The sequence below is a fragment of the Gobio gobio genome (genome assembly GCF_949357685.1).
Source record: "Gobio gobio genome assembly, chromosome: 11".
Classification (NCBI taxonomy): domain Eukaryota; kingdom Metazoa; phylum Chordata; class Actinopteri; order Cypriniformes; family Gobionidae; genus Gobio; species Gobio gobio.
Window position 1 is genome coordinate 17,893,544 of NC_137104.1, and position 25,733 is coordinate 17,919,276.

Genomic DNA, 25,733 nt, shown 5'->3' on the forward strand with positions numbered 1-25,733 from the left:
TACATCCTACATTATACGTCGGGTCAGAGGTCACACTTCGGAACTCAACACTCGTGAACATGCGCACAGCTGTTGCTGGAAGCCAGTGATTATAGTTTATAAAGTTTTAAAAATGTATATTTTTCTTACAAAATCCAATCACTCCGCTTCAGAATGCATTTATTAACCCACTGGAGTCGTATGGATTACTTTTATGATGGATGGATGCGCTTTTTGTCTCTATTCCCATTACATAGCTAGGAAGAACCAGGATATTATTTTATATAGGCTAACTCTGACTGTGTTCAGATGAAAGAAGAAAGTCATATACACCTACGGTGGCTTTTCATTTCTGGCTGAAATATTCCTTTAATTGTGTGAAAAAGATGCAATACAAGTGAATAGTGAGGCTTGGAACAGCATTAGGGTGAGTAGGCTAAACGATGACGTTTGTTTGAACTATTACATGAAGTTAATCTCAAGTCAGATTTCTGACAGTTCTTAATATCTACACACTAGAGGAGCAGTGATTGGTTATTCAAACGCTCCATAACTTCGGCTTCTTCTGTTTAAACAGTATCATACTGGCTCAGCTACGACAGAAAATAGGGCAAGATTTTACTATATGTGGCATAAGAGCTATTTTACTCCATCAACACCTGTACGAGTGTGTGTGAAGTCGATTTGATCGTTTCATTAGCGAGAGCCGCTTTTAGTTGACACGTCGTAGTGGCAACGACCATCTCTCTTTTCCTTGGCGCAGAACGCTCAGTTGCCATGGAGACGGAAGAGAGCTATTCATACCCATGTTCTTCCGGAAGGTGCACAAGTCGACCTGCTAAAGTCAACAATGGTGTCAAAGCTGCAAATTAAACCATTAAAACTGCGCCAACTCATCAGTTATATGAGTGAAAACTCAAAGCTGAAATTACTGCAATGAAGCCAAAGGATATGGATGCTCGTTTCACCGTTAGCACTATTATTAGCTAACAGTGTGTATGGGTCCTGAATGTGTTAGTGGGTTAGAAATCTGAACATTTTCTGAACAATTTGGAACACACAGTGCCATTTTATTGTCCATATATAATTCCTGTTTTCCCAAGTACTTTTTTGTTCGATTGTAAGAACTTTTGTCCTATCTCTGAATGAAAAAACCTTGCCTTTCCGTACCTGCTATAATTGAACCCTTCGATCTCGTTCCTATGGAAACAGTTTTAGTTGCTTGGATACAGTTCCCTCCTCCGGTGTGAAGTCAACGCACATGCTCAGATCATTCTTCAGCCCTCCTGAGAGGTTGCTGTCATGGCGGCCGCCACGCGTGTACTCAAGAAAGGCATCCGTCCGTCTTTAGTGGTGATTTTAGGAGCCACCGGAACTGGCAAATCCAAACTGGCTATCGAGATCGGGAAAAGGCTGAATGGGGAAATTATAAGCGCCGATTCCATGCAGGTAAGCTGAGCGATCTGCTGCATCATCTGTCAAACAGGGAAGCATGTGAAAGGGCATTGCGATTAATAAATGACAGGTCATTTTGAAACAGCAGAGTTGAAAAAGTAAACCGTCAATGCTTTATAATGGAACTGCCTCATTTGTCAGAAGCTTTTAAATGCAGATACTAGTTTTATAATGCGTTTAGCCTGAACATTAGTAGGCCAAGAGCATTTGAACTCTTGAACTCACATTTGAAATATTTATACAGGTTCATATTGACCGTTTCCTCCGAAAATAGGTTGCAGCAAACGATGTGTAAATGTTTTGCATAGCGCATCGTGTACGTTTGAGGATTTAGAGTTATTTTATTTCTTCGTGCTCATCACTGGTCGCCATTTTTGACAATGCTCCACGCGCTCATAATTCATTAATCTGTCATAAATTCATGAATAAATAGTGTTTACTGATCCACTAACAACAGGCTTATAACAAGCAACATATAATAACTGGTTTCTTATCTCGGGTGATTTGGTAATTTGCATAGTGTAGGGAAAATCTTAAGTTGGTGATTGCTCAGTTTTCCTATCTGTTTTCTTCTCGGGTTTCATTAAACCGATAGGAAGTGACCATCTGCACAGGTCCACTTCTGAGTCTGAAGCATTTGTTTGGTTATGTATGAATATTTTTGACCAAAGCAAAATATATCTTTAGCATGAGCACAATATAGCATTGCTTAACCCTATGAATGGTGTCTTACAAAATTTCTGTCTGCCATCTGGTACCAAACTTTATATCCAAGCCAAAGTATATCAAGGAGAAAGCTGTCCATTAGCATTCCCATGAATCCCAATGGCATTTACTCGCTGGGCGCTGGCGCAGATACCCAGAGAAGACACTATTAGAAGTCTGCCATCTTTGCAATCAGTTCTGCTGATAGGTTGAGTCAGTCACCTGAGCTGTGACCTAAAAGGTATCACACATAGGGAAAATGTCCTTTATTTTAAGATCCCTGCAAAATAGAATAGGTGAAACATAATGCATCTGGTACTAGCCAGTGATTCTAGTTTATAAAGTTATAAATATGTATATTTTTCTTTCAACCATGCATCGGTTTGCGTCAGAAGGCCTTTATTAACTCCCTGAAGCCATATGGATTACTTTTATGATGGATGGATGGGCTTCAAAATCTTTTACTATTCCCTCCCATTATAAAGCTTGGACGAGCCAGGATATTTTTAATAAAACTCTGATTGTGTTTGGCTGAACGAAGAAAGTCATATACATAGTGTTTGGCTGAACGAAGAAAGTCATATACATATAGGATGGCTTGAGGGTGAGTAAATTATGGGATAATTTTCATTAATGGGTTAACTAACCCTTTAATGAATTTCAAAAGCAAAATCAATTCCTGAAAAAAGTCTTTGGACTAAATTTATAAAACCTAAACATGTTAATAAAAAGGTACAAATTACTTTGTGTTCTTATAAAATAAATTTTATTTGTTTATTGTATATGTTTATTGTAAACGCAATGTGCAGCTTTTTAATGGGGCAACAATGGATATGATGGATACGAGAGAACAAGATAGGCTTTTAATAGTCTTTCAGTACACAAAACTATGATAATATATGAAACACTTCAAAACAGCCAACTTATGCGCATCCCGGGTGCAGAATGATGCGCTTAAAGCAACTTTGGCTGCGTTCACACTGCAGGCTGAAACGACCCAATTCCGATTTTTTTGCCCTTATGCGACCTGTATCTGATCTTTTCATGACAGTCTGAACGACACAGATCCGATCTTTTCAAATGTGACCCAGGCCACTTGGGTAAGTGGTCCAAATCCGATACATATCCGATCTTTTGAAATGCGTCTTCAGTCTGAACTGCCAGGTCTGTATCCGACCCGCACGTCGTTGATACGCGACAAACGTCATCATTGTACGTTGAAGTAGGCGGGAATGAGAAGATAAACAACTAGGGCGGACGATGCTGAGACCAGTCAGTGGAAGGGAAGCGAGATTTCGGAGTTAATTAATATTTGGGGGGGCAGCTCTATTCAGGCCAAACTCGAGGGCTCTTATCGGAACCGGGCGGTTTTTGAAAACATTTCCAGCGAAACAAGTGACGTCGTTGACCGTTGAGTACTCTTCTGCGCATGCGGGTCACTTCTGGGTCATTTCACGTTCACACAGGAGATCACAAAAGGTCGCATTTAATTGGAAATGTGAACGGCCTTGCAAAAAAATCAAATTTTTTCAAAAAATCGGAATTGAGCATTAAGCCCTGCAGTGTGAACGCAGCCATGGAGTCAGAGTGCGCAGTTGAGAAGTTCATTGAAAACGGCACAAAGAGAAGAGATGTTGAGCGTCTATAATGTATATCTGTCTAAAGCCGGGTGCACACTGTGCGATTTTGGCCACGATTTGGCCGGCTGAGACAAATTTTGAAATCCTTAAAGATTTCTCTGATCCTAGGCTAAAATCTGAAGTCTTTGATCCTTAAGGGTCCTGCACACTGTGCGATTTTTCTAAATCCTCTGCGAATGTTGCTTGTCAGACTGTACGAACATGATCCCCGATGTAATACATGTCACACTGTAGGATCTCAGTTGTCATTTTGTCAGACTGTACGACAGTCAGACGTGAAAAACGGACGCAAGCAAGAGACTCGTACGGACTTGCGTCATCAATCCGTGACACGTTAGGTAACGGTGAGCCGCATTCACAGACACAATGGTAGCGTTCAGCAAACAACAAAAACAAGCGGTGGCATTTTTCATTCACCTGACTCTTTTCGACATGTTCCCTGTTGTGATTTGATGTTGTCGCACAAAATGCGTCATCAGGTTCTGCGCTCCTATTGGTTCTTGATTTGGCGGTCGTCCTAGGAGAAGTCACACTGCAGGATTGCGCCTCAAATCTTCTGACACTGCCAGAATTTTGTCCGAGGTCAAATTTGATCGCAACGGTCATTAATCGGTTGTCGGTGCACATGTCAAACTAAGGATCAAAGGCTTCAGATTTTAGCCTAGGATCAGAGAAATCTTTTAGGATTTCAAAATTTGTCTCAGACGGCCAAATCGTGGCCAAAATCGCACAGTGTGCACCCGGCTTTAGTTTGACATGTGCACCGACAACCGATTAATGGCCATTGCGATAATTTGACCTCGGACAAAATTCTGGCAGTGTCAGAAGATTTGAGGCGCAATCCTTCAGTATGACTTCTCCTAGGACGACCGTCAAATCAAGAACCAATAGGAGCGCAGAACCTGATGACGCATTTCGTGCGACAACATCAAATCACAGCATGTCGAAAAGAGTCAGGTGAATGAAAAATGCCTCGGCTTGTTTTTGTTGTTTGCTGAACGCTACCATTGTGTCTGTGAATGCGGCTCACCGTTACCGAACGTGTCACGGATTGATGACGTAAAACTCAGTCTGTACGAGTCTCTTGCTTGCGTCCGTTTTTTGCATCTGACTGTCATGCAATCTGACATAATGACCACTGAGATCCTACAGTGTGACATGTATTACATCGGGGATCATGTTCGTACAGTCTGACAAGCAACATTCGCAGAGGATTTTGAAAAATCGCACTGTGTGCAGGACCCTTAACACAGGGGTCTTCAACGTTTTTTTCAGGGGCAGGACCCCTTAGGCGATAGAGACATGGAGCGGGGACCCCCTATACAGAATGTGTCAAACAGAGCTACATATTAAGCATAGAGCCTTCGATATTAATAGAAACAAACTATATTATGATTAAGAATAAGATATATTATGTTAAGACGGTAGATCAGAATGCACATTATTGTTGCTCATGCATCACGGTCTGTATATTACTTGCCATTGTTAAAATTAACAATGCTGTGAGTTAAAAAATCACAATTTATCACTATGTATTGATACAAATGTTTTTTTAAATCTATGATTCTGTATTTACATCACGTATCTATTTTGACATGCCATATTTTTGTCCTGTGCTAGTTATCACTAGCCGCGTTTCCATTACCCTTCAAATTGCGCAAATTGAAATTGCGAATTGAAAATATGCCAATGGAAACGCGTCAATTTCGCAAAAACTCCCATATATCGCAAAAAAGTTTTTACGCTCGCATGAGGTGGTTTTTCAGGCAATTCGAAAAAGGAAATTTTCGCAAAACTGCAATGGAAACAGTTTTTTCGCATTTACAGGTCACCTGGTACGGCCACGCATTGCTCTCACATAGGGCCAACATATCATTTTTTTTTCCACTCAAGTATGTACAAGATCTTATGTCGTTAAAACGACATATATTTTCTCCTAATAAGGAAGGTGGCGTAACTTTATAATGACGGACCCCGGTGCAAATATATAATATAATATAAAATATATAATATAATATAAAAGATTATAATAAATATTTAGATATTATAAATAAATATTATAATATGTAGACATAGCCTAACTATATATGAAACTAAATAGGCTACGTTTTCTTTAACCCTCCTTCCGACGTTGGCGCCTTTTGATGGATTTTTTCCTTATTCCAGGAAACTCTCAATATTCAGATTCATTTTTAGCCATACAGATGTGCAAGACATAATTATAAACAGTAAACTCTCTACTTTTATTTGTGTACACTCACGATAACCGCAAAGGCCGTGGACTCAGGGAACAGATTATTTTGCACTCCACTCCAAATGCTGTCTTCATTTCAAAAATATATTTTGTTTATTAAACGCAAAGTTTTTCATTTCAAAAGCATTTCTAAGTTCAGTTTATATTTCCAAAAAACGAAATTCCGAGCCAAAATAACGAAGTGGTAAAAAAAACCTTTGAGTTGCCACCATGCAAATTCAAACTTTTTGCTCATCTATGTATGTGGCAATGCGTCACAATAACCTGGCGTATGTAAAAGTGGATAATTCTTTACAGATGATGGTATGTTTGGACAGAAGACGAGTTCTTTATTAAACTCATAAAAAAACAATAGAATACAAAATGCAACAATTTATCATAACACCTCATATGTGCCGCTCAAGTATAAGGTGCTTTCCTTGCATCAGTGCTTGGATAACACGCACGTCTCTTACCAGTAAAAATAATGGCGTGCGGTGGCTGGGATATACATAAACCTAACAACATACGTACATGTAGACGTCAATTCCAAAAATTAGCAGTGTGTAATTTGCCATTGTTCCTCTTAGCAGCATGATAAACAATACTTTAATTCAATGGATTATAGCTATATAACCTCAAAAGCACGAAAGAGCGCGCACTTTACAATAGGGCTGCAACGACGCGTCGACGTCGTCGATGACGTCGACTACGAAAATACGTCGACGTGCGTGAAATGCGTCGACGCGTCGGCGGCACATTATTTACGTTCTAGAATGGAACAGAAGATCTAGAATAATGGCAGCTTCTGCTCCCGGGCATAGTGAAAATGATCATTTATCATATGAAGCCAGACCGCGACATTCAAAAGTGTGGGAGTACTTTAAACAGAAGCCGAGTAAAACTGTGCTTTGTTCGCTCTGTAATGCCGGTTTCACATTGCGCGCGGTGGCAGAGCAGGTGCTGTGCGCGTGGAGAGCGGGAGCTTTCACACTGCCAGTCAGTGTTGCCAAGTCCCGTTTTTTTCCGCGGAATTGGGCTACTTCTACACTGTTGCCGCGGGCTGTGTCTCATGTCCGCGGGTTGAAGCGATCCCAATTATATGATATTTAGCCCCGGGAATGAGAATTTTAGCCGGCAGCCCTGCAAAAAAACACACATATTTAACCCCCCGAACGCGATGTTTACCAGAGAACCTCCCCGAAACGCGATTGGGCTTGTTTTGGACTAGTTTTGAGTAACGAATGGGTGGGTTTTGTTGTGTAAACCTGGCAACCCTGCTGCCAGTGTTCTCTCGTGCAGCTGAACCGTGGCGCATGTATTGCAACAGACGGTCACATTTCCCGGTGTTCTTCTCCGACCCCAGTACGTCTCGTGCGTTTATTTATTATGGGCTGCATATATCTCCTGTTAATGCGACCTGGTTCCGCTCTGTCCCAAACACATATGCATAATAACATGCTGTATATAGGTAGTTTGCATGATTAAAGTAACATTAAAGTTAAGATATGCCTCTAGCTTTAATCATTTAAATGTGTCTTTGAAGTTTGGGCTAAAACTTCTGGCAGCTTTAGTCGTTGTTTATGCACATGTATCTTCAAAATAGACAACTAGTTATACTATATTAAAACTATGCTGAAAGCTCCTGTATGTGAACCTTTTGCAGATAAATACAAGTGCATTTTCGTTTACTATTGACACAAATCAATAAGTAAATCATACTCAACTACTATAGTAAACAACTTTTCCTAATTAGGCCTAGTCTGTATACATTTTATGATGAATAGTATCATTATATATTATGTTTAAAAAGCTTCTTGTGTTCATATATTTCTTTATAAAATGGCATAGCCTACTATGTACACTACCCTTCCTAAAATACAATTAATATTGTCATCATTCATTGATTTCATGTTAAAATAATATACAAATTCACTACCCTCTTTGAAGTACAATAATCAGTAAAAAAGAATCATAAGATTAATCCGAAAAAATAATCGTTAGATTAGTCGACTAATCGAAAAAATAATCGTTAGATTAGTCGACAGAAAAAATAATCGTTAGTTGCAGCTCTACTTTACAATCACAATTAATCTGTCACTCATCTCAGTTTGCGATCTCACAGCGTTCCATCAAAATCAGTAAAGTCGTCTACACTGTAAGTAATGAATCTCTTACTTACATCGTGTCTTTGTTAATGAGAATTCACGAGAGCGAGCAGAACTCTGCACTGAATAAAAACTCTGGCGTTTTGAGCGGTGAGTGGATTCTTACTTAAACACCTCTGATTGGCCATTGCGTTCCAGAGATCATCAAGCATGTCTATGATTGACTACATTTCTTCTCACCACTGCAAAACCCGCTGTGAATAGGAATGCTTCACGTTCTCCAGAGCGCAAAATCAAACGCAATGTTTGCCAAATCTGTTTCTCCAATAATATTATACTATTACAGTATCAACGGAGGGTGCTCTGCTTTCGTTTTAGGGTGCTTATAATTGAATTTGACTTTGATGTTTTCTCCCCATGTTATAATTTTTTTTTATCAAGTTGAAGACCCATGGTCTAACAGTTTACTGATCATTTGTTTCTTCACAGTTTTAAATTCCAGTTATTGTGCGTGTGATGCTAATTAACAATCCTTGTGTTGTCACCCGGTAGCGAGTAACAGTTACATTGTTCAGAAACAGCTAGATAAACTCTCGCAAGATAAAGTCATTTTATGCAAATACCCACAGCCCTTTATCTACATATCAAGTATTATAATGGAAATAAATCAACTTGGAGAGATTGTACCTTGCTGCTGGCTGTCGTAACCGAACACAACGTGCATTTTGAATGCTGAACGGAGAATGGTTGACAGCTGCAGCGGAGAGGAGACAAGTTTCCGTGAACTTTAATTTAAGGATGTAAATATTCTTCTGTCCCTCACATTCAGTTATGGAATGGCTTTAGATGACTTCCTACCAGCAAATCATAATATAAGAGTGATTGCTGAAGGATCATGTGACAAAATACAGTGAGGAAAATAAGTATTTGAACACCCTGTTATTTTGCAAGTTCTCCCACTTAGAAATCATGGAGGGGTCTGAAATTGTCATCGTAGGTGCATGTCCACTGTGAGAGACATAATCTAAAAAAAAAAATCCAGAAATCACAATGTATGATTTTTTTTTTACTATTTATTTGTACGATACTGCTGCAAATAAGTATTTGAACACCTGTCTATCAGCTAGAATTCTGACCTTCAAAGACCTGTTAGTCTGCCTTTAAAATGTCCACCTCCACTCCATTTATTATCCTAAATTAGATGCACCTGTTTGAGGTCGTTAGCTGCATAAAGACACCTGTCCACCCCATACAATCAGTAAGAATCCAACTACTAACATGGCCAAGACCAAAGAGCTGTCCAAAGACACTAGAGACAAAATTGTACACCTCCACAAGGCTGGAAAGGGCTACGGGGAAATTGCCAAGCAGCTTGGTGAAAAAAGGTCCACTGTTGGAGCAATCATTAGAAAATGGAAGAAGCTAAACATGACTGTCAATCTCCCTCGGACTGGGGCTCCATGCAAGATCTCACCTTGTGGGGTCTCTATGATCCTAAGAAAGGTGAGAAATCAGCCCAGAACTACATGGGAGGAGCTGGTCAATGACCTGAAAAGAGCTGGGACCATCGTTTTCAAGGTTACTGTTGGTAATACACTAAGACGTCATGGTTTGAAATCATGCATGGCACGGAAGGTTCCCCTGCTTAAACCAGCACATGTCCAGGCCCGTCTTAAGTTTGCCAATGACCATTTGGATGATCCAGAGGAGTCATGGGAGAAAGTCATGTGGTCAGATGAGACCAAAATATAACTTTTTGGTCATAAGTCCACTAAACGTGTTTGGAGGAAGAAGAATGATGAGTACCATCCCAAGAACACCATCCCTACTGTGAAGCATGGGGGTGGTAGCATCATGCTTTTGGGGTGTTTTTCTGCACATGGGACAGGGCGACTGCACTGTATTAAGGAGAGGATGACCGGGGCCATGTATTGCGAGATTTTGGGGAACAACCTCCTTCCCTCAATTAGACCATTGAAGATGGGTCGAGGCTGGGTCTTCCAACATGACAATGACCCGAAGCACACAGCCAGGATAACCAAGGAGTGGCTCTGTAAGAAGCATATCAAGGTTCTGGTGTGGCCTAGCCAGTCTCCAGACCTAAACCCAATAGAGAATCTTTAGAGGGAGCTCAAACTCCGTGTTTCTCAGCGACAGGCCAGAAACCTGACTGATCTAGAGAAGATCTGTGTGGAGGAGTGGGCCAAAATCCCTCCTGCAGTGTGTGCAAACCTGGTGAAAAACTACAGGAAACGTTTGACCTCTGTAATTGCAAACAAAGGCTACTGTACCAAATATTAACATTTATTTTCTCAGGTGTTCAAATACTTATCTGCTGCTGTATCATACAAATAAATAGTTAAAAAATCATACATTGTGATTTCTGGATTTTTATTTTTTAGATTAGGTCTCTCACAGTGGACATGCACCTACGATGACAATTTCAGACCCCTCCATGATTTCTAAGTGGGAGAACTTGCAAAATAGCAGGGTGTTCAAATACTTATTTTCCTCACTGTATATATTTCTGATGATTATTCAATTATCACGACAGTGGAATTGCAAAAAAACAAAACAAAACAACAACAACAACTGGAGGAACTGCTTTTTTCTAGTACTCATTACTTCATCAGTCAGATCTAAATATGACAATAGCTTAGTTCTGTAGTGTAAGGACCATTAACTCAGTACAAGGATGGATCCAGATGATTATTCATTACTTTTTGACTACTACTTTGACGTTTGAACCTCCCCTTTAAATAATGTGACGTGCATACCATTTTTGCTCACTTTAGCCTTATGCATTTTATTTAATCTGACTCATCTAGTTGCCTAAGTGCCTATGTTGTTCTTGCACATATATTGAAGAATTAGAATGTAGCTTTACTGTGTCATTGTCAACTTTTATGCAATTCAGGAACTTTAGTTTCTCTACCAGATCATCCAGCTCTTTGCAGCTATGATCAGGTGAAACAGCTGAGGTGCTGCATCCTCCACCAAGTCTGTGTCAGTAATAGATGAAAAGGTTTTGTCTGTATGGACTCCTTTTGTGCTCCCAGAGCCCCTGGAAACAAGGCTTGGGAACTCAGGGGGTGGGCTTAGTGAAGTTTTGGTACTGCATTTGCATATAGGCCTGTCTATTATTCTCAGTAGAAAGGGACTTTTCTGCTTTTGAATTTGGGTCAGTTTAATCATACATTAAAGCCTCATTCAGGATGTGGAAATCTGGCCCAGTCCCAAAGTTGAACTGGGTGTAGTTTGTGTATTTTATGGGTTGAAAGCGTGTCAGGTCATGTGATTTTAAAGGGTTAGTTCACCCAAAAATGAAAATTCTGACGTCATTTACGCACACTCATGTTATTCCAAACTTGTAAGATTTTTGTTCATCTTTAGAACACAAATGAAGATCTTTTTGATGAAATCTGAAACAACGTGCTGTACAATGAACTTTACTGTTAAAATTAAAACATTGATTTCTTTTTTAATTATTCCTTAAATAAAGTTTTGATGATTTTATTATTGTTGGTGTTAGTATTATTATTACTTTGAGATGCATCTAAATTCTACTGTACAACAGTAATATATTTCTGTCAAGTTAAACCAACTTGAAGACCATCACCTTTTGAGTTTCTGTACGTTTATGATATGACGATAGTTTTTTTTTCTCAAATGAGACCGTAAAATGCAGATGAAGTGACTCTCAGAGCCATTCATTCACGAAGAGCATGCAGGATTTGTATTTAAATAGCCTTTTTAGCGGTTTAATATTCACAGACACTACATCGCGATTTGATTTAACTACTGACCTGCCTTTATTTATTCATCAAATTTGACAAATTCCGTAAATTACAGTAAATTCTGTTTTTTATATTCTGCGATTCCGTCTACGTCTGCATCGCATCGGGCCCTACTAATTAATTAAAATCATGAAACTTACAATTTACCTTACCAATTTATGAAAAGTTGAATAAAAGTGACATATGAAATGCATTTCCCCCCCTCAAATTCTGTTTTTATGACCATAATTGTATTTTTCCATTTTAATGGTTTAATAAATTGAATAATCAAAAAGCATGTCTAATTAAATAGTCTAAGACCAATGTCTAACACCCCCCTTTCTTTTCATGTCTAACACCACACCCCCAGAAATTCTGTGTTGTGTATTTACATTTTTCTACCATTCAAATGAAGGCATAAAATAATAATTTAATTTATCTTGTCATATGAAATGTCAAACAAAGTGCGGCACAACAGAGCTTTACTGTTAAAATTAAAACATGGAAGAATAGTGAGATGGCAGAGGCTGAAAACAACGCGAGTTCGTCCTTCTGTCTGTGTGTGTGTGTGTGTGTGTGTGGTAAATGAAACTGCAGGTCTGCACCATTCATAAATGTATTTTGCGGTTTAATATTCAGTCACTAGTCTGTATCGTGTTTCCATTTAGGTGTACTGACCTGATTTTTATGTATTCATCAAAATTTACAAAATCATAGGGCCCTAGATTACCATGCCTACTTATTTCCACCCCCAATGTAATGCCATATTTAGCTTTTTAATCAGCGGTACTTTTTTATTAATCTTTTACAATATGTCTTTGTGTATCACAATAATAATGTATAGTGAGTTCAGTATTGTGATATGTATTGAATCTTGACATGAGGGTTTCGTTACACCCCATTAATCGCACTAAGCTATAGCAATTAAATTTCTTTTTCAGTTTTTGATGAACCATGCAGCCCTGGTTTTGATTTAGCATCCACTCATAATACTCTAGCAACTGCATGGGATTACCACTCACACCATAGCAACTTTTGTAAAGGCAAACGTTATATTCCATAGAAAATGTAAAACTCTAGTTGTCCTTCTCTCATATGGCCTCCCTGAGGATGTGTTGCTCTATTGAGAGTGGCATGGCTGTCACCTGGTGCAGTTAATTGGGTTACGCTAATAAAATTCCTCCCCTTGTGCTGCAGTGCAGTCTCGTCCACCGCTCACACTGAGCTGCAAGCTGGCTCCTTCAAGACCCCTCGCTGGTGTAACGCTCCACAAGAAACACAAAGAGTCAATGAGAGCTTTGGATTGAGCTAGCTGTAGTAAATGTATGCTTTATGTATTTGTAGAGTATATGGATAAGGATTGCATTTGTCCCTATGCATGTTTGTGCAAGGGTGAGTTTTTTTTTTTTTGAGTTTTGAGCACTGTTGCAGGCTGGCTGCTGGGAAGCCGCTATTGACGTGCTGAATTGGTGCCTACACGCCTATTATGCGCAGTAGCTTTCATTGAACATTCAGTGGCCATGCGGCTTACACAGGGCACTATTTACATTTTGAATGGCACTACTGTACGGAGGGGTAGAATGGGACTTAGCCGAGAGAACGACCGATTGTTCATGTGGTCAGGTTTGGATTAAATATTTGAATAATGGTTTGTTGAAGTCTGGTACCCAAATTCTTGCTGTTGGAGCAAGTAGTGACATGAAAGGTCAGGAAGGGCAGGGTTCAATGGACCTCGGGTCGACAAACTGCTCATGGGAACCCCGGCTGAGGTCACTAAGGCTGTAACCGGAGAAAAGTAAGAAGGGATTTTAGATGCTTAGGGCATCCTGCTTTTCACGCAAGGTCTTCAAGATCCCAACAGCCTTTTAATAGGCCATTCAAAAGAGTGAAGGACCAGGAGACTTTACCGCAAAGGGTTATTAATGGAGTTTAGTGGGTGTTTGGGCTCACTGATGTGGAATCAATTGTACTACTCTTTGCTGGTGTCAGCTTTTGATCAGTGTAAAAGCAATCCAAAGGGTTTAAGGGTATCATGGTAACATGGATTACACAGAAACAAGACACCCTGGAAAAACCCGTACAAACACCCATGCTGTTGTGTTGAGCTACTATGACTTGCTAAATGACTGTAGCCCATTTATACTGAATGGTAACTAATAACACGGGGTTGCACACCGCCACGGATCCATAAAGCAGTGATGTTATTGGACATAATTTGTAGTTTGTAGGGTAACACTTTATTTCCATCATCCAGTTTAGTCATTCTACTACAGTGTGAGTAACTTTGCATGTCAACATATCAGTAGAGTATTAGTAGAATGTCTAAAGTGAACTGTCGAAATTTCCTCTATCGACTATTTCTGTGTTACAATAATTCAAGTTATCATTGAAGTACTGGGGTACTGAAAGTTTATAGTTTAGATACAGATACTGTCATCTACGGTAGTGATCATTTAAAAAAAACTTTTTTTTAATAGACTGCAGCAATTGTCATTTGTCTGTTCAAAATCGCAGGAGAGTCGAGTAGGGCTGGACCAGAATATTCGTTCGATGGGTTGGTATTCGATTTTCAAATTTGTGATTCTAATATTCGTTGTTGTTGTTTTTTTCGTGAACACCTGGCATCCCGCTCAAAACGGCTCTCATTCGCGCTTGCATATGTTTACACTATAAAATCACTATAAAATACAATACTTTTTTTCAATTATCTTATAGCCAAGCCATTTTAATAGCCTCGTTATACTTAATAAATATATTTGCTGCTTCTTAGTGTTCAGTGCACCAGAGCGCACAACTGCACAAGCTTATGTGGCAGAAGCCATGTCTGAGCTTGCATTTTGGGTTAAACTGCGTTCGTTTGACATTGTGGAAAATAGAATAATATAATCAAAATGTATTATCCTTTTTATACGTTTCAGCGTTTCCCTCAATGCTGTGCTTGTGCGCTGAGCGGCTGAACGCATGCAGCCCTGTGCCGCGTTTACTTTCGGTTTGCCAATTCAGGGGCGGGTTGCTTGAATTGTGGGTTCATTAGCTATTATTCTATAATGAAAAACATAGCAACAAAACAGTTCAATGACAAACTCCCTTAAGTAGGCGCTTTTACATCGCTTTAAAACCAAATATTCCGCATTCATCTTGTAATTTAGCTCCTCGCTCTCGTGTAGAATATTATCTGACTGTTGCTGCTGATGTGCTGAGACGGCCGTTAGTTTGGCCCGAGTGGCACGTTCAGTTTTTTAATTGTAGTTAGTCTTAGACCCTAGCCTGGCCGTGTCCTACAGCTTACCAAAACTATCGGCCCGATTCCCGTGATTTTTTATTTTTTATTTAATTTTTTTATCCTCCCTATTAGGCCTACACGTCGTTGCAGCCATTAAAATAGTTCAGTTTTGTTTTTAATGTCAAAGTAGTTATATTTTGTTTCGTTTCTTTATTAAGTTAATTTAGAAAAATGTTTAAAGCATTTTTTTGTTTGTTAAATTAAAGTTTTAGTTGTTTTAAAGTAATGACCAAGCGGACAGCAGCTGACAGTGAGTTAACCGCATGTTGGATCAATTTAGCCTCTCAAATCAACACTGGACTTGTCTTACTTGTAATGAAATCCATAGATATAAAACACTTCAAGCATCACAATGTTGGTTTAAACATTTAGCCTACTATCACCACCACCACCACAGTAAAAAGGCATTTTTGACAAGCTGAGGCTGATGCTGCTCGCAACGGCGCAAATGAAACAAATAAAATGAAGTGACGTGACGTGTTTTTTTTAATTAATTAATAAATTTTTTATTTAATTTGTTTTTTATTTTAGTGCCATATAGAACCTTTTTTTTTTAGTAAACATTCCTCCCTATTACACATTGTTGCAGCCATTAAAGGTGAACTATGTAGGATTTTTGCAGTAAAACATCCAGAAACCACTAGGCCAGTGTTATATATTTTGTTCAGTTGAGTACTTAGAATATCCCAAATGTTTTCAACTATTTGTAAATCGTGAGAAAATTGCTATTTTAACCAAGGAGCCGGGACGTGTGAGCTATGCGTGTGAGGGAGTCGCCTGTCGATTGCGTCATATCTGCGTCACCCTCGGTCTCCGGTTTTATTCAGTGAAACACTTTACTCTCACTGCATTGTGAACAAGTGTCATAGCAGCCGCCGAGCGAACGTCATAACTTCCTTTTCAACACACTCAGATATATCTAATACGATAAACAGAGCTGCGTTACCTCACACTCAGCACTGGAGAAGAGGAAGTGGCGCCGGCAACCGTGTCATAATAAAAGTCCCGCCAGCGACTATGCCATAATAACAGTCCCGCTCTTCAATCGCTCCTGCGGCCTTGCTCAGCTCCACAACACTCGGTCCTGCTCTGCTTCAGACTACAGTAATGTTAATAATCGCATCCATGAACATGATTTCTGCCCGAGTCCTATCCTGACTGTTTCCCACCGGCTGTGAGGTGAAGACCACATGTCCCGAGATTCTGCGCTCAAACGTGGCGTCATCAAACTACGCCTTTGTTTTGAACAGGCGACCTCTAGTGGACGGAAAAGTTACATAGTGTAGCTTTAAAATAGTTCAGTTTTGTTTTTAATGTCAAAGTAGTTATATTTCGTTTTGTTTCTTTATTAAGTTAATTTAGACAAATGTTTAAAGCATTTTTTTGATTGTTAAATTAAAGTAACGACCAAGCGGACTGAGTGAGTTAACAACACATGTTTGATCCATTTATCCTCTTAAATCAACACTTAACTTGTCTTGCTTATAATACTTTTTTTTTTTTTTGAGGAAACGTGTTCAAAAAGAAAGAAATAAAAATTAGGCAGGTTGTCTTAACTTACACCTCTCCGCAAAATTAATAAAAATCCGATCTTCAATTCTTGCGCTATATGCACATTTAACGGAGTTCATGTCAACGAAAGCAACAGATATGAGCTGCATTATAGGCTATTCATCAGCTCATTTCAAGATCAAAGACCGTAATATCAGAACGAGTGACCTAAGCACTGTAAGAGCATTGAGTCTCATTAATGAAGATGATTGTGTTTTTGAGCATCTAAGAGGTTCGGCAGTTTGCATGTTGGCTTGCTTTACTCATTTGCAGCGATACTCTAAACACTGTGAGCCATCTTGACAGTCGTGTTGTCATAGTCTCATGTTGTTTCCACCAGCGCTGCACACCTCATTGTTTCTTTTAATTAATGAATGTCTAAAATATAAAATGAAGGAAAAAGCCTGCGTTTGAGGTATGACGTGAAAATTGGCCCGAAGCCCGGCCCCAGGGGCAGAAATAGGGGCTCTTAGTCTGTTCTATAACTGAACAGAATTATTTTTACTAGCTACTATAATATATCAAAACTGGGACGTAACAGATCTGTGTGTTTTGTATCACTAGTTCATTGCCCGTTCGCGGAGCATAAAAGCCCTGCCCGCGTGAGGCGCGCCGCTTCTCCAGATTCCAGCCTTTATTAGAGAGAAGGATATGTTCAGCTCCTTCCCTCCGAAGCTTCAAATATTTGATGTTGATCACTACCAAAGCTTCGAAGCTCATAAAATGGTATTCGGACCAGCCCTAGAGTCGAGATCTCTGTTTGAAGCAAAAAAAATTGTGATTGTCGTTTTATCCAGAATCTTACAGTTCTGCTATATTATGTCAAATTTGCGTAAAAAAAAATAGAAATGAAGATATGATTTAATGGCGTGTCTTTTGTTATGGCATGGCGAGCCAAATAAAAGGTCATCACAAGCTAAGTTTTGGGCATCTCTGTTTTAAATAAATGTTTACAGTCTTTAAACATCTGCGTAAATGTGAGGGAGCCACTGAGAAATGCAGAGAAATGTGATCATTCAGAGATACGTTTCACTCAGTGACTGTTTTCTCAAGAACTTCTGCTAATAATTGGACCTCTTCTCTCAGCATAAAGCCTTTGACCCCAGGTTTAGGGTTCTGTATGTGGGAGTAAACAATAGGGATGCACCAAAATGAAAATTTTTGGCCGAAGCCGAATAATAATAAAACATTTGGCCGAGGCCGAATACCGAACGCGGTTTTTCAATTTTTTCCCATTTATTTTGCCAATTTTTCCACCATTGCATAAATGTGTTTTTTTTGTAACTATTTTGTCTTGCTTTTAAAACAAATTGCATGTTTTTTTTTTCTTTTTAACAAAACTACAATTTAAAAATATTTATTTAACACTGAACATTTTTAGCATTCCAGCAGACATTATACAAACCAAGCACAATATTGGCCATTGCGTACAAGAGATCAACAACTATGTCACCGCTGCAGAAACGCGTTGTAAATGGACACATTTGTCGTTCTACAGACACAAATATGCACTGGAGCATTTGCCAATATATTATTACAGTATCAACTGAGGGTTCTCTTGCTTGCATTTGAGGGTGTCAGGAGCATTGTCTGCAAATGGCCATTTCTGCGTCTTTCTCAGACACTTTAAAGCCTTCTTTAAAGCCTTGTTTACATTTCCTGCACTATATAAAGATTTATTTGAGTTCACGTCACCGAAAACAACAGCTATGAGCTGCATTATATTGATCACCATTGAGCCGCGTGCACTCCTATTGCGGTCTTGAAATCAAAGACGGCAATAGGAGAGCGCGCTGCAAAAGCACTGGTCAGATCATTCAGTTTCTTTACTTTTAATGAATATGATTGTATTTTGAGCACCTGCAACTTTCCTTTCGGTAGTTTGTGTGTTTACTTGATGAAGAGCTACTCAGCCGCTCGTCTGCGGGATGCGTGCTTCAGTAGCGCCGTCATATCTGGCAATATCATATAACCCATAACACGCTCGCACCTTAATTGTTTTAGCATTGTTGCGAGGAGTAAAATTTACATATGTGGTTTCAACAACCAGATGCATTTAGACTTTAGTTTTGACTTTATTGAGCGGAGTCCACCTCCTGAAGTGGCTTTTAGTATTTTCTATTTGTTCTAAATGCTCCTGTTGTCTTCTGTGCCCATACTTGAGTTTTGTTTGATATATTCAAGAAGCGTGTTTTCTTTGAGCAGGTAAAATGAAAAGTTCAGTTCATATAACTGACTGACGATTCACTGTATTCTCATACAATTTTGTCAATGCATCGTGATATCAAATTTAACCGAATCGATGGCCTGATAATCGTAATCGAACTGAACCGTGAGACCAGTGTAGGTTCACACCCCTACATCGCGGAGTGGGCGGTAGTGCGCGCGACCCCATTTCGCGCGGCGGTGTGCAACTCATTTTTTGTAACTTTTCGCGCGCCTCCGCATCCGAAGATGTACGAGTTCTAGGCAAATCTAGCCGAGCATGACGTCTCATCACACCGGCATCCAGTTTGCACATACAAATGGGTTGCTTAATATTTACAAAATGAGCCTACAAAAGCATAAATAAGCCCTTTTATTGAAAATAAAGATCCATGTTTAATAAAAATGTTCACGAAACTAAATGAAAATGTTTAGTGAAATTAGGAAATATTTAAGACATCGTTAATTTAGTTGTATACATGTGTACATACATTTTGTTCTCATATCACAAGTAATATCAAGGCTTATTTTGATCTGTTTTACCTGATTCTTTTGTAGTGTGGTTTTTGGTGAAGTGTACTAAATATCGTCACCTGTGTACATTCTTCTGCTTCTACTTCTGTTTTCTGATGGTTTATAGTACTAATACTCCGAGTCGCCCTCTGTCGTTTCAAAGAATAGTACAACGGCAAGCGCGTCAAGTATAAATGCTTCGTCCGTTTAGGGAGGAGCGCGCGCAGTCAGCGGAGGCTCACGCTGCAGAGCCAGGCGAAAGTATAAACAAGGCTTAATGCTTCCACCCTTCCAAAATGTGCTGCATTGCTGCATTTAGAAGCGTGCGCGCCTCTCTCACACGCGCTGGTTGCTATATATGATCGCGTCATCAAAAACCTCCATTGTTCGGTTAAATTTATTCTGTCTTTTCACGTTTTTGGTTGCAACCTTGGAACACTGTGTAAATCTGAATTGATTGACGTTGAGTTCCACTGGAAGTGTTTTTGAGCCTCATGTTGACTTTTAATTTGTTTCATTAATAAAACCATCTTTCTGAGCCTCATGTTGCAACCTTTTCAGTATCAGTCTAGAGCTCAGCAAACACTTGCTCTTTACCCTGAGCTGTGAATTTTGTAGTAAATGCAGCTTGACTCTGAAGCATTTACTTTCACTTGATCTCTATTCTCCTGTGATTTACTAGTTTCAACAGACTCATCTTAAGAGTCTTGAATGTCCATTCACATATTCAATAACCATTTACCTGAACTTTATTTAACCTTATGACATGATGTGAAGACTCTTTCAAAGACCGATTCGGACTCAAAGGATTTGCTGCCTCTCTTCCATTCCCTTCCTTTTGACTTTCCCCACATGACAAATGACAGACCTTGACACATCTGGGCTCTCCTGTTTCACGGGATAACCGTATTTCAAAGAGAATCATTTATCAACCTGATTTGAATACCCTACTGGACAGAGGCCTTTAAAGCATTTGTCTGATTTCTACTCTTTTTCTCAGAGCTCTTTGATAAGGTGTTGCACCTGTTTGAGCACTTGTTCGCACTAACATCACCCTGTGCGGTGGATTAATCAATCAGACCTCAAAGCAGACAGAACCTGCTGTCAGAAAACTGCATGGACAGCATTGGTAACCCACGGGGGCCTTACCATGTAAATGTACCCAACATTTATTGCGATCAATCTGCTTTGCAAATGAATGCATTCCCAGAGGTTTAGTCATGTACAGTTGACGCTATGTGCCTGGGCCCGTATTCATAAAGCTTCTAAGAGTCCTCTCAGAAAACTCCTAATTTAGCTTAAAAACTTTTACGTAGGAGTCTTAGCTTAAGAGCTATTCGGGACCGATCTGAGAGCAACTCTGAGCAAGGAAAATACAAAAACTTTTATCTTAGTGAAGAGGCGGGGCTGACCCCGTTGCTACGCATGCACAGTCTTTTGAAGACTGTGATTGGTTGGTTGTCCAAAAAGAGGAAAAAAGGAGCGCTTTTAAGTATAGGGTCTACTCTAAGCCTTCACTTTGAATTTACAAGCGCAAATTGTCCTATTTTACCGTTCTCTCTCACTCACACACACATTATATATATGTACACTGAAAAAAACGATTAAATTAAGCATAATTAATTTGTGCTCGTTTAAATAATTTAAATTGAGTTTTTTATTTTTATTTTAAAAAATGAATTCGTTTTATGGGAATTGCATGTGTTTTTGTTTAAATTGAGATCAAATAATTTGATTGCGACCACTTACGATAATTTTTTTTTAGTAAATAAAAAAAAAACATTTTTTTCAGTGTATATAAATCCTTTTATTATTTACCATGCTGTTAATTTTCTATAAGGTATTTGATTGGTTTAGAATCATAAACATTGTTCCACTCTTTCCAATTACACTGATTGCTGGAATGTCTATTTAATTGGTGGTTTGAAAGTTGGGTTTAATGCAACAAACATGATCCCTGCACGATCTAATCTATAGCGTTTTATTTAGTCACTGTCATCCATCGTCTGCAACACACTTCTTCTTTCTGCCATTTTCTCCGCTGCTAAAGAAACTCTTAAGCCTCTTAAAAGTCCTCGTCCGTGCTCCTAACAAATTTGACCTTAAGATCTCTTTTAAGGGTTAAGATGCTTTCTGAATAACTTTTTTCTTTACTAAGATTTTTTAGTTAATTTTAAGAGTAAACGCCCACATTTCTCAGAATTTTCTGAGAATTTTGTCACTAGGAGCTACTCTTTGCATTAAGATTCTTTATGAATACAGGCCCAGATCTGTAAATTGATTGCATTTAATTTTTGCATAAATATTCATGTTTTTAATGCAGTAGTTCACCTAGGCATTATAATCATCATTTAAATGTCTTTCATAAATAGTATTTTTCAATATGTTGAATTGCCTTTTAATTTTTATATTTTAGTAATATTATGTGCTTTTGTCATGTTATTAGTTAAAAAATTTTTTTAGGTTTATTTATTACATTTTTGGGGTAATTTTAGTATTTAACTTAAAATCAAATAAAATAAATATTAGATGAAAATATTTCAGCTTTATTTCAATTAATGGAAATTGTCAGCCATTCTCTATACAGCTTTCAAACTGTGTGTCACGTTCAGTTACAACAGTCAACACGATGAAACTCTCTCTAAGATGGTTCAATGTTCCTGTTGTTATTATGCTTGATCTGAATATAACGGTCTATTGTTTTGCATGAAATGACTTTATCTGGCTGGAGTTTATTGCTGTTTCTAAATCATGTTTCTACCGGGTGTCCGTTAGATCACAACACTGGACAATAGAAGATTGTATTGTTCTTTACACGCACGGTAACTGAAACTTTAAACTGTTAAAAGAAAAGTCTCAATAAAATATTGCATAGATAAACTACGCATCGATATATCTTCCTTTTGTGTTTAGAACTTTTCAATGCGGACGGACCTCTGTGACTTTATGTTGCTTCAAGCGCATCATCCTGCGCATGGGATGCGCATAAGCGCTTTGTGCATTACATGTTTAATTCAAGTCTAATCAACCGGTCTGTTATCCCATTTTCACCATATCAACGCTGGTTCTCGAGCCTGAGATGGATTCGAGCTATGCGGGGGTGTACTTTGAACTTCAGACTGCCGTCCTGCGTTTCACTCATAGCCGAAAAATGTTGCGACGCTCCTGACTCCATAACCTGCCAATAAACAAACAGTGCACAATTCTGAGAAAGTTTTATCCAAATTAATAATATTCATTATAGGGATAGTTCACCCAAAAACGAAATTATGTTTATCTGCTTACCCCCAGGTCATCCAAGATGTAGGTGTCTTTGTTTCTTCAGTAGAACACAAATGAAGATATTTAACTCCAACCGTTGCAGTGTGAAAGTCGTATAATGCCAATGGGGATATTTTAGAGTATGAGAGCAATGAGAGTAAAAACACAGACATACAAATCCTTATTAAACCATGCGGCTCGTGGCGACACATTGATGTCTTAAGGCACGAAACGATCGGTTTCTGCGAGAAACCCAACAGTATTTATTTTTGTACCTCTTATCAGACGAATGTCATCTAGTTTTCCCAGTGCCATAACTTCCAGCGAATAAGGTCAAAATACTGACGCGATCAAAGATATATACGTAGATGCCTCATTTGACCGATCCGCGCAGGCACTAATGAGGAATCTATGTATATCTATGATTGTGTGATTTGCGCCAGTATTTTGCATGTATTTTGACATTATTCGCCGGAAGTGATGGCGCGGGGACGGCTGATGCAAAGCCATAGAAAAAAATGAAATACATTTTTAAATATGGATATTTTTCTTAAACAAACGCATCGATTTGCTTCAGAAGGCCTTTATTAACACCCCGGAGCCGCGTGGAGCACGTTATTTGACGGACAGATGCATTTTTTTTTTGTGGACTTCAAAAACAGAACAACTATTACTGCCATTATAATGCTTGGATTAGCCAGAACATTTTTTATATAACTCCGATTTTATTCGTCTGAAAGAAGAATGTCATATACACCTCGGATGACTTGAGGGTGAGTAAATCATGGGCTAATTTTCATTTTTGGGTGAACTATCCTTTTAACTTTAGAAGTCGTTTTTTATGAAAGGCATCATCAGGTGTTTAAATCACGCAAAAAGACGAACAAGGCACTCGTTTAGGTGACTCACATTGCGTCCCTGTATGTTGTTTTGCATTAAATAAAATTATTTTAAGCACCGTAATGATTTATAGGTAAAATAAAACACAAACAGAATTTCACAGAGGAAATGCACCAATTCTGCGACGCTGAGAAGGAACTTATCTAGAGACTGAAGAGAATTCAAACAGCCCGCTTACTCAACCATTGAGTCGTTGTCACGTCAGGGGCGGGGGAGGGGTGCATTGTTTTAATCGAGTAAACTTACTCAATTTCTTCAGTGTGTGTTTAATATTAATAATCTTAATTTGAATTAAGTAATATTTGAGGTTCTTGAAACCGATCAAATGATCTCTATTTTCTGGGAACGATATTTAGACGATATTTAGCTTAGTCTGTTATTGTTGTTCAAACCTGATTATATGCATGCATCATATATATGCATGTTAATTTCATAAATGTAGTAATTTAATAATAATAAGGCACAATAGGGCTGTTACCAATCAAATTAAATCTCAACAAAATGTATCTTTGCAATGGAGAGGCAACAGAAGCTGCATCTGAAGTGGCATTTAGATCATTTACACCAGGGTTATTCAAATCTTGCCCTGGAGGGCCAATGCGCTGCAGAGTTTAGCTCCAACCCTAATCAAACACACCTGAACATGCTAATCAGTGTCTTCAGGCTCATTAGAAAATCACAGGTAGGTGAGTTTTATCAGGGTTGGAGCTAAACTCTGCAGCGCATTGGGCCTCCAGGGCAAGATTTGAATAACCCTGATTTACACTGTTTAATGCAGCTCAGAGGTGATAAATGAATAACCTGCAGTTATGCATAATGTTTCAATGTTTAAAACAACATTAATCATTATTTTAAATCAAAAAGATTCGTTCAAAATTCTGATTCATTCAGTAAGGAAACACCGCTGTGTGTTGCTCAGACACAATTACAGTGCTGTGGCTTTGTTTTGAACAATTTTCGGTGGCAAAATGGAGCAAAAACAGGCATGGTGTCTAAAAATTTAAGTCCCTTAATATTAACTTGTTTAGTAAACTCAAAACCATATCACATTTATCATGCTGATATTTGGAGAAAAAAACTGCCCTCTTTGTGTGATATTTATTAACCAATATTAAAAGATATAAATATAGAAAAACACGCAGTGAAAGTGTGCACTCTAAATGTGCACATTCAGTAGTCTAATCTACAAGACTACATCACGTTAGTGTAGGCTATGCATGCACTCTCTGGGTGTGTGTGTGAAGGATATACTCAATAATGTCAGATCACACATCGTTAAAACAACAATTACGATATTATCGCAGACGATATATATCGCACACCCCTAATGTAAAGATTTGTGGGTTTTTTTTCTTTTCATTGGTTCCACAGCCCAAATCAACTGCATTCAGGTTTGAAAAGTAATGGGAATTTTATTTCTGTAAACATCTGTCAAATGATTTATAACTTAAGGATGCAGATGAAAAGGGAAGGGTTAATGTGACCATTTATGCATTTGAAGGGTCGAGTCAGTTTGTCTGCGTTTACTCGGGCGCTAAATGCTTTTGGAAGGAACCATTTCCCCCCTTTTGCCAAACACACCAGCAGCTAAATTTAATTTGAGCTGAATGAATGAAATCCAATTGTGTCAGTCTTTCTGGCCGCCTAGGACTGGCGGCACAGCACATGCCCGCTGTGATGTCTGCATTCATCCTGCCGTCTGAGAAACCTCGGCAGGGCTCGAGATCTCCCTGATATCCAGTTAAACTCTCACTCTAGTCTCTCTGTGCAGACTGAAGCGAGAAATAGAAGTGATGTCTCTCATTTATTCTCTATTGCTCATCTCCTCTGGCACCCTGTTCTTTCCTCCTCTAAAAGCCTAAAACAGGGTGCGGAAATGGGTTAGTTGTGGGTGTGGTGCGATTCCAAAAGCCTCCACAAATGAATACTGTGTGATAGCGCTAAAGCGAGGGGAAAGAGCGACATTGTGAATGATTTATTAGCCTGGCTTCACTGAGCCATTCCTGGAGGAGAGGAGGAACGGATGGAAAGATGCAGGAGAGTGGGACAGCGTGAATGACGGTTAGGGCGTTAAAGCTCTGTAGTGGGAGGTACGGTTTTGGAGAAACTCAGTTCGTAGTTTCC

General features: G+C 38.9%; 1 protein-coding gene across 1 annotated transcript in view; it reads left to right on the forward strand.

Annotated features, from left to right (window-relative positions):
* Positions 1 to 1,270: 1,270 nt before the first annotated feature.
* trit1 (tRNA isopentenyltransferase 1) overlaps positions 1,271 to 25,733 on the forward strand; it is a 72,488-nt gene continuing 48,025 nt past the window's right edge. The window contains 1 exon segment of the mRNA XM_079829068.1: positions 1,271 to 1,428. Coding sequence (XP_079685194.1) covers positions 1,282 to 1,428 — 147 coding nt within the window. The 5' untranslated portion in view covers positions 1,271 to 1,281.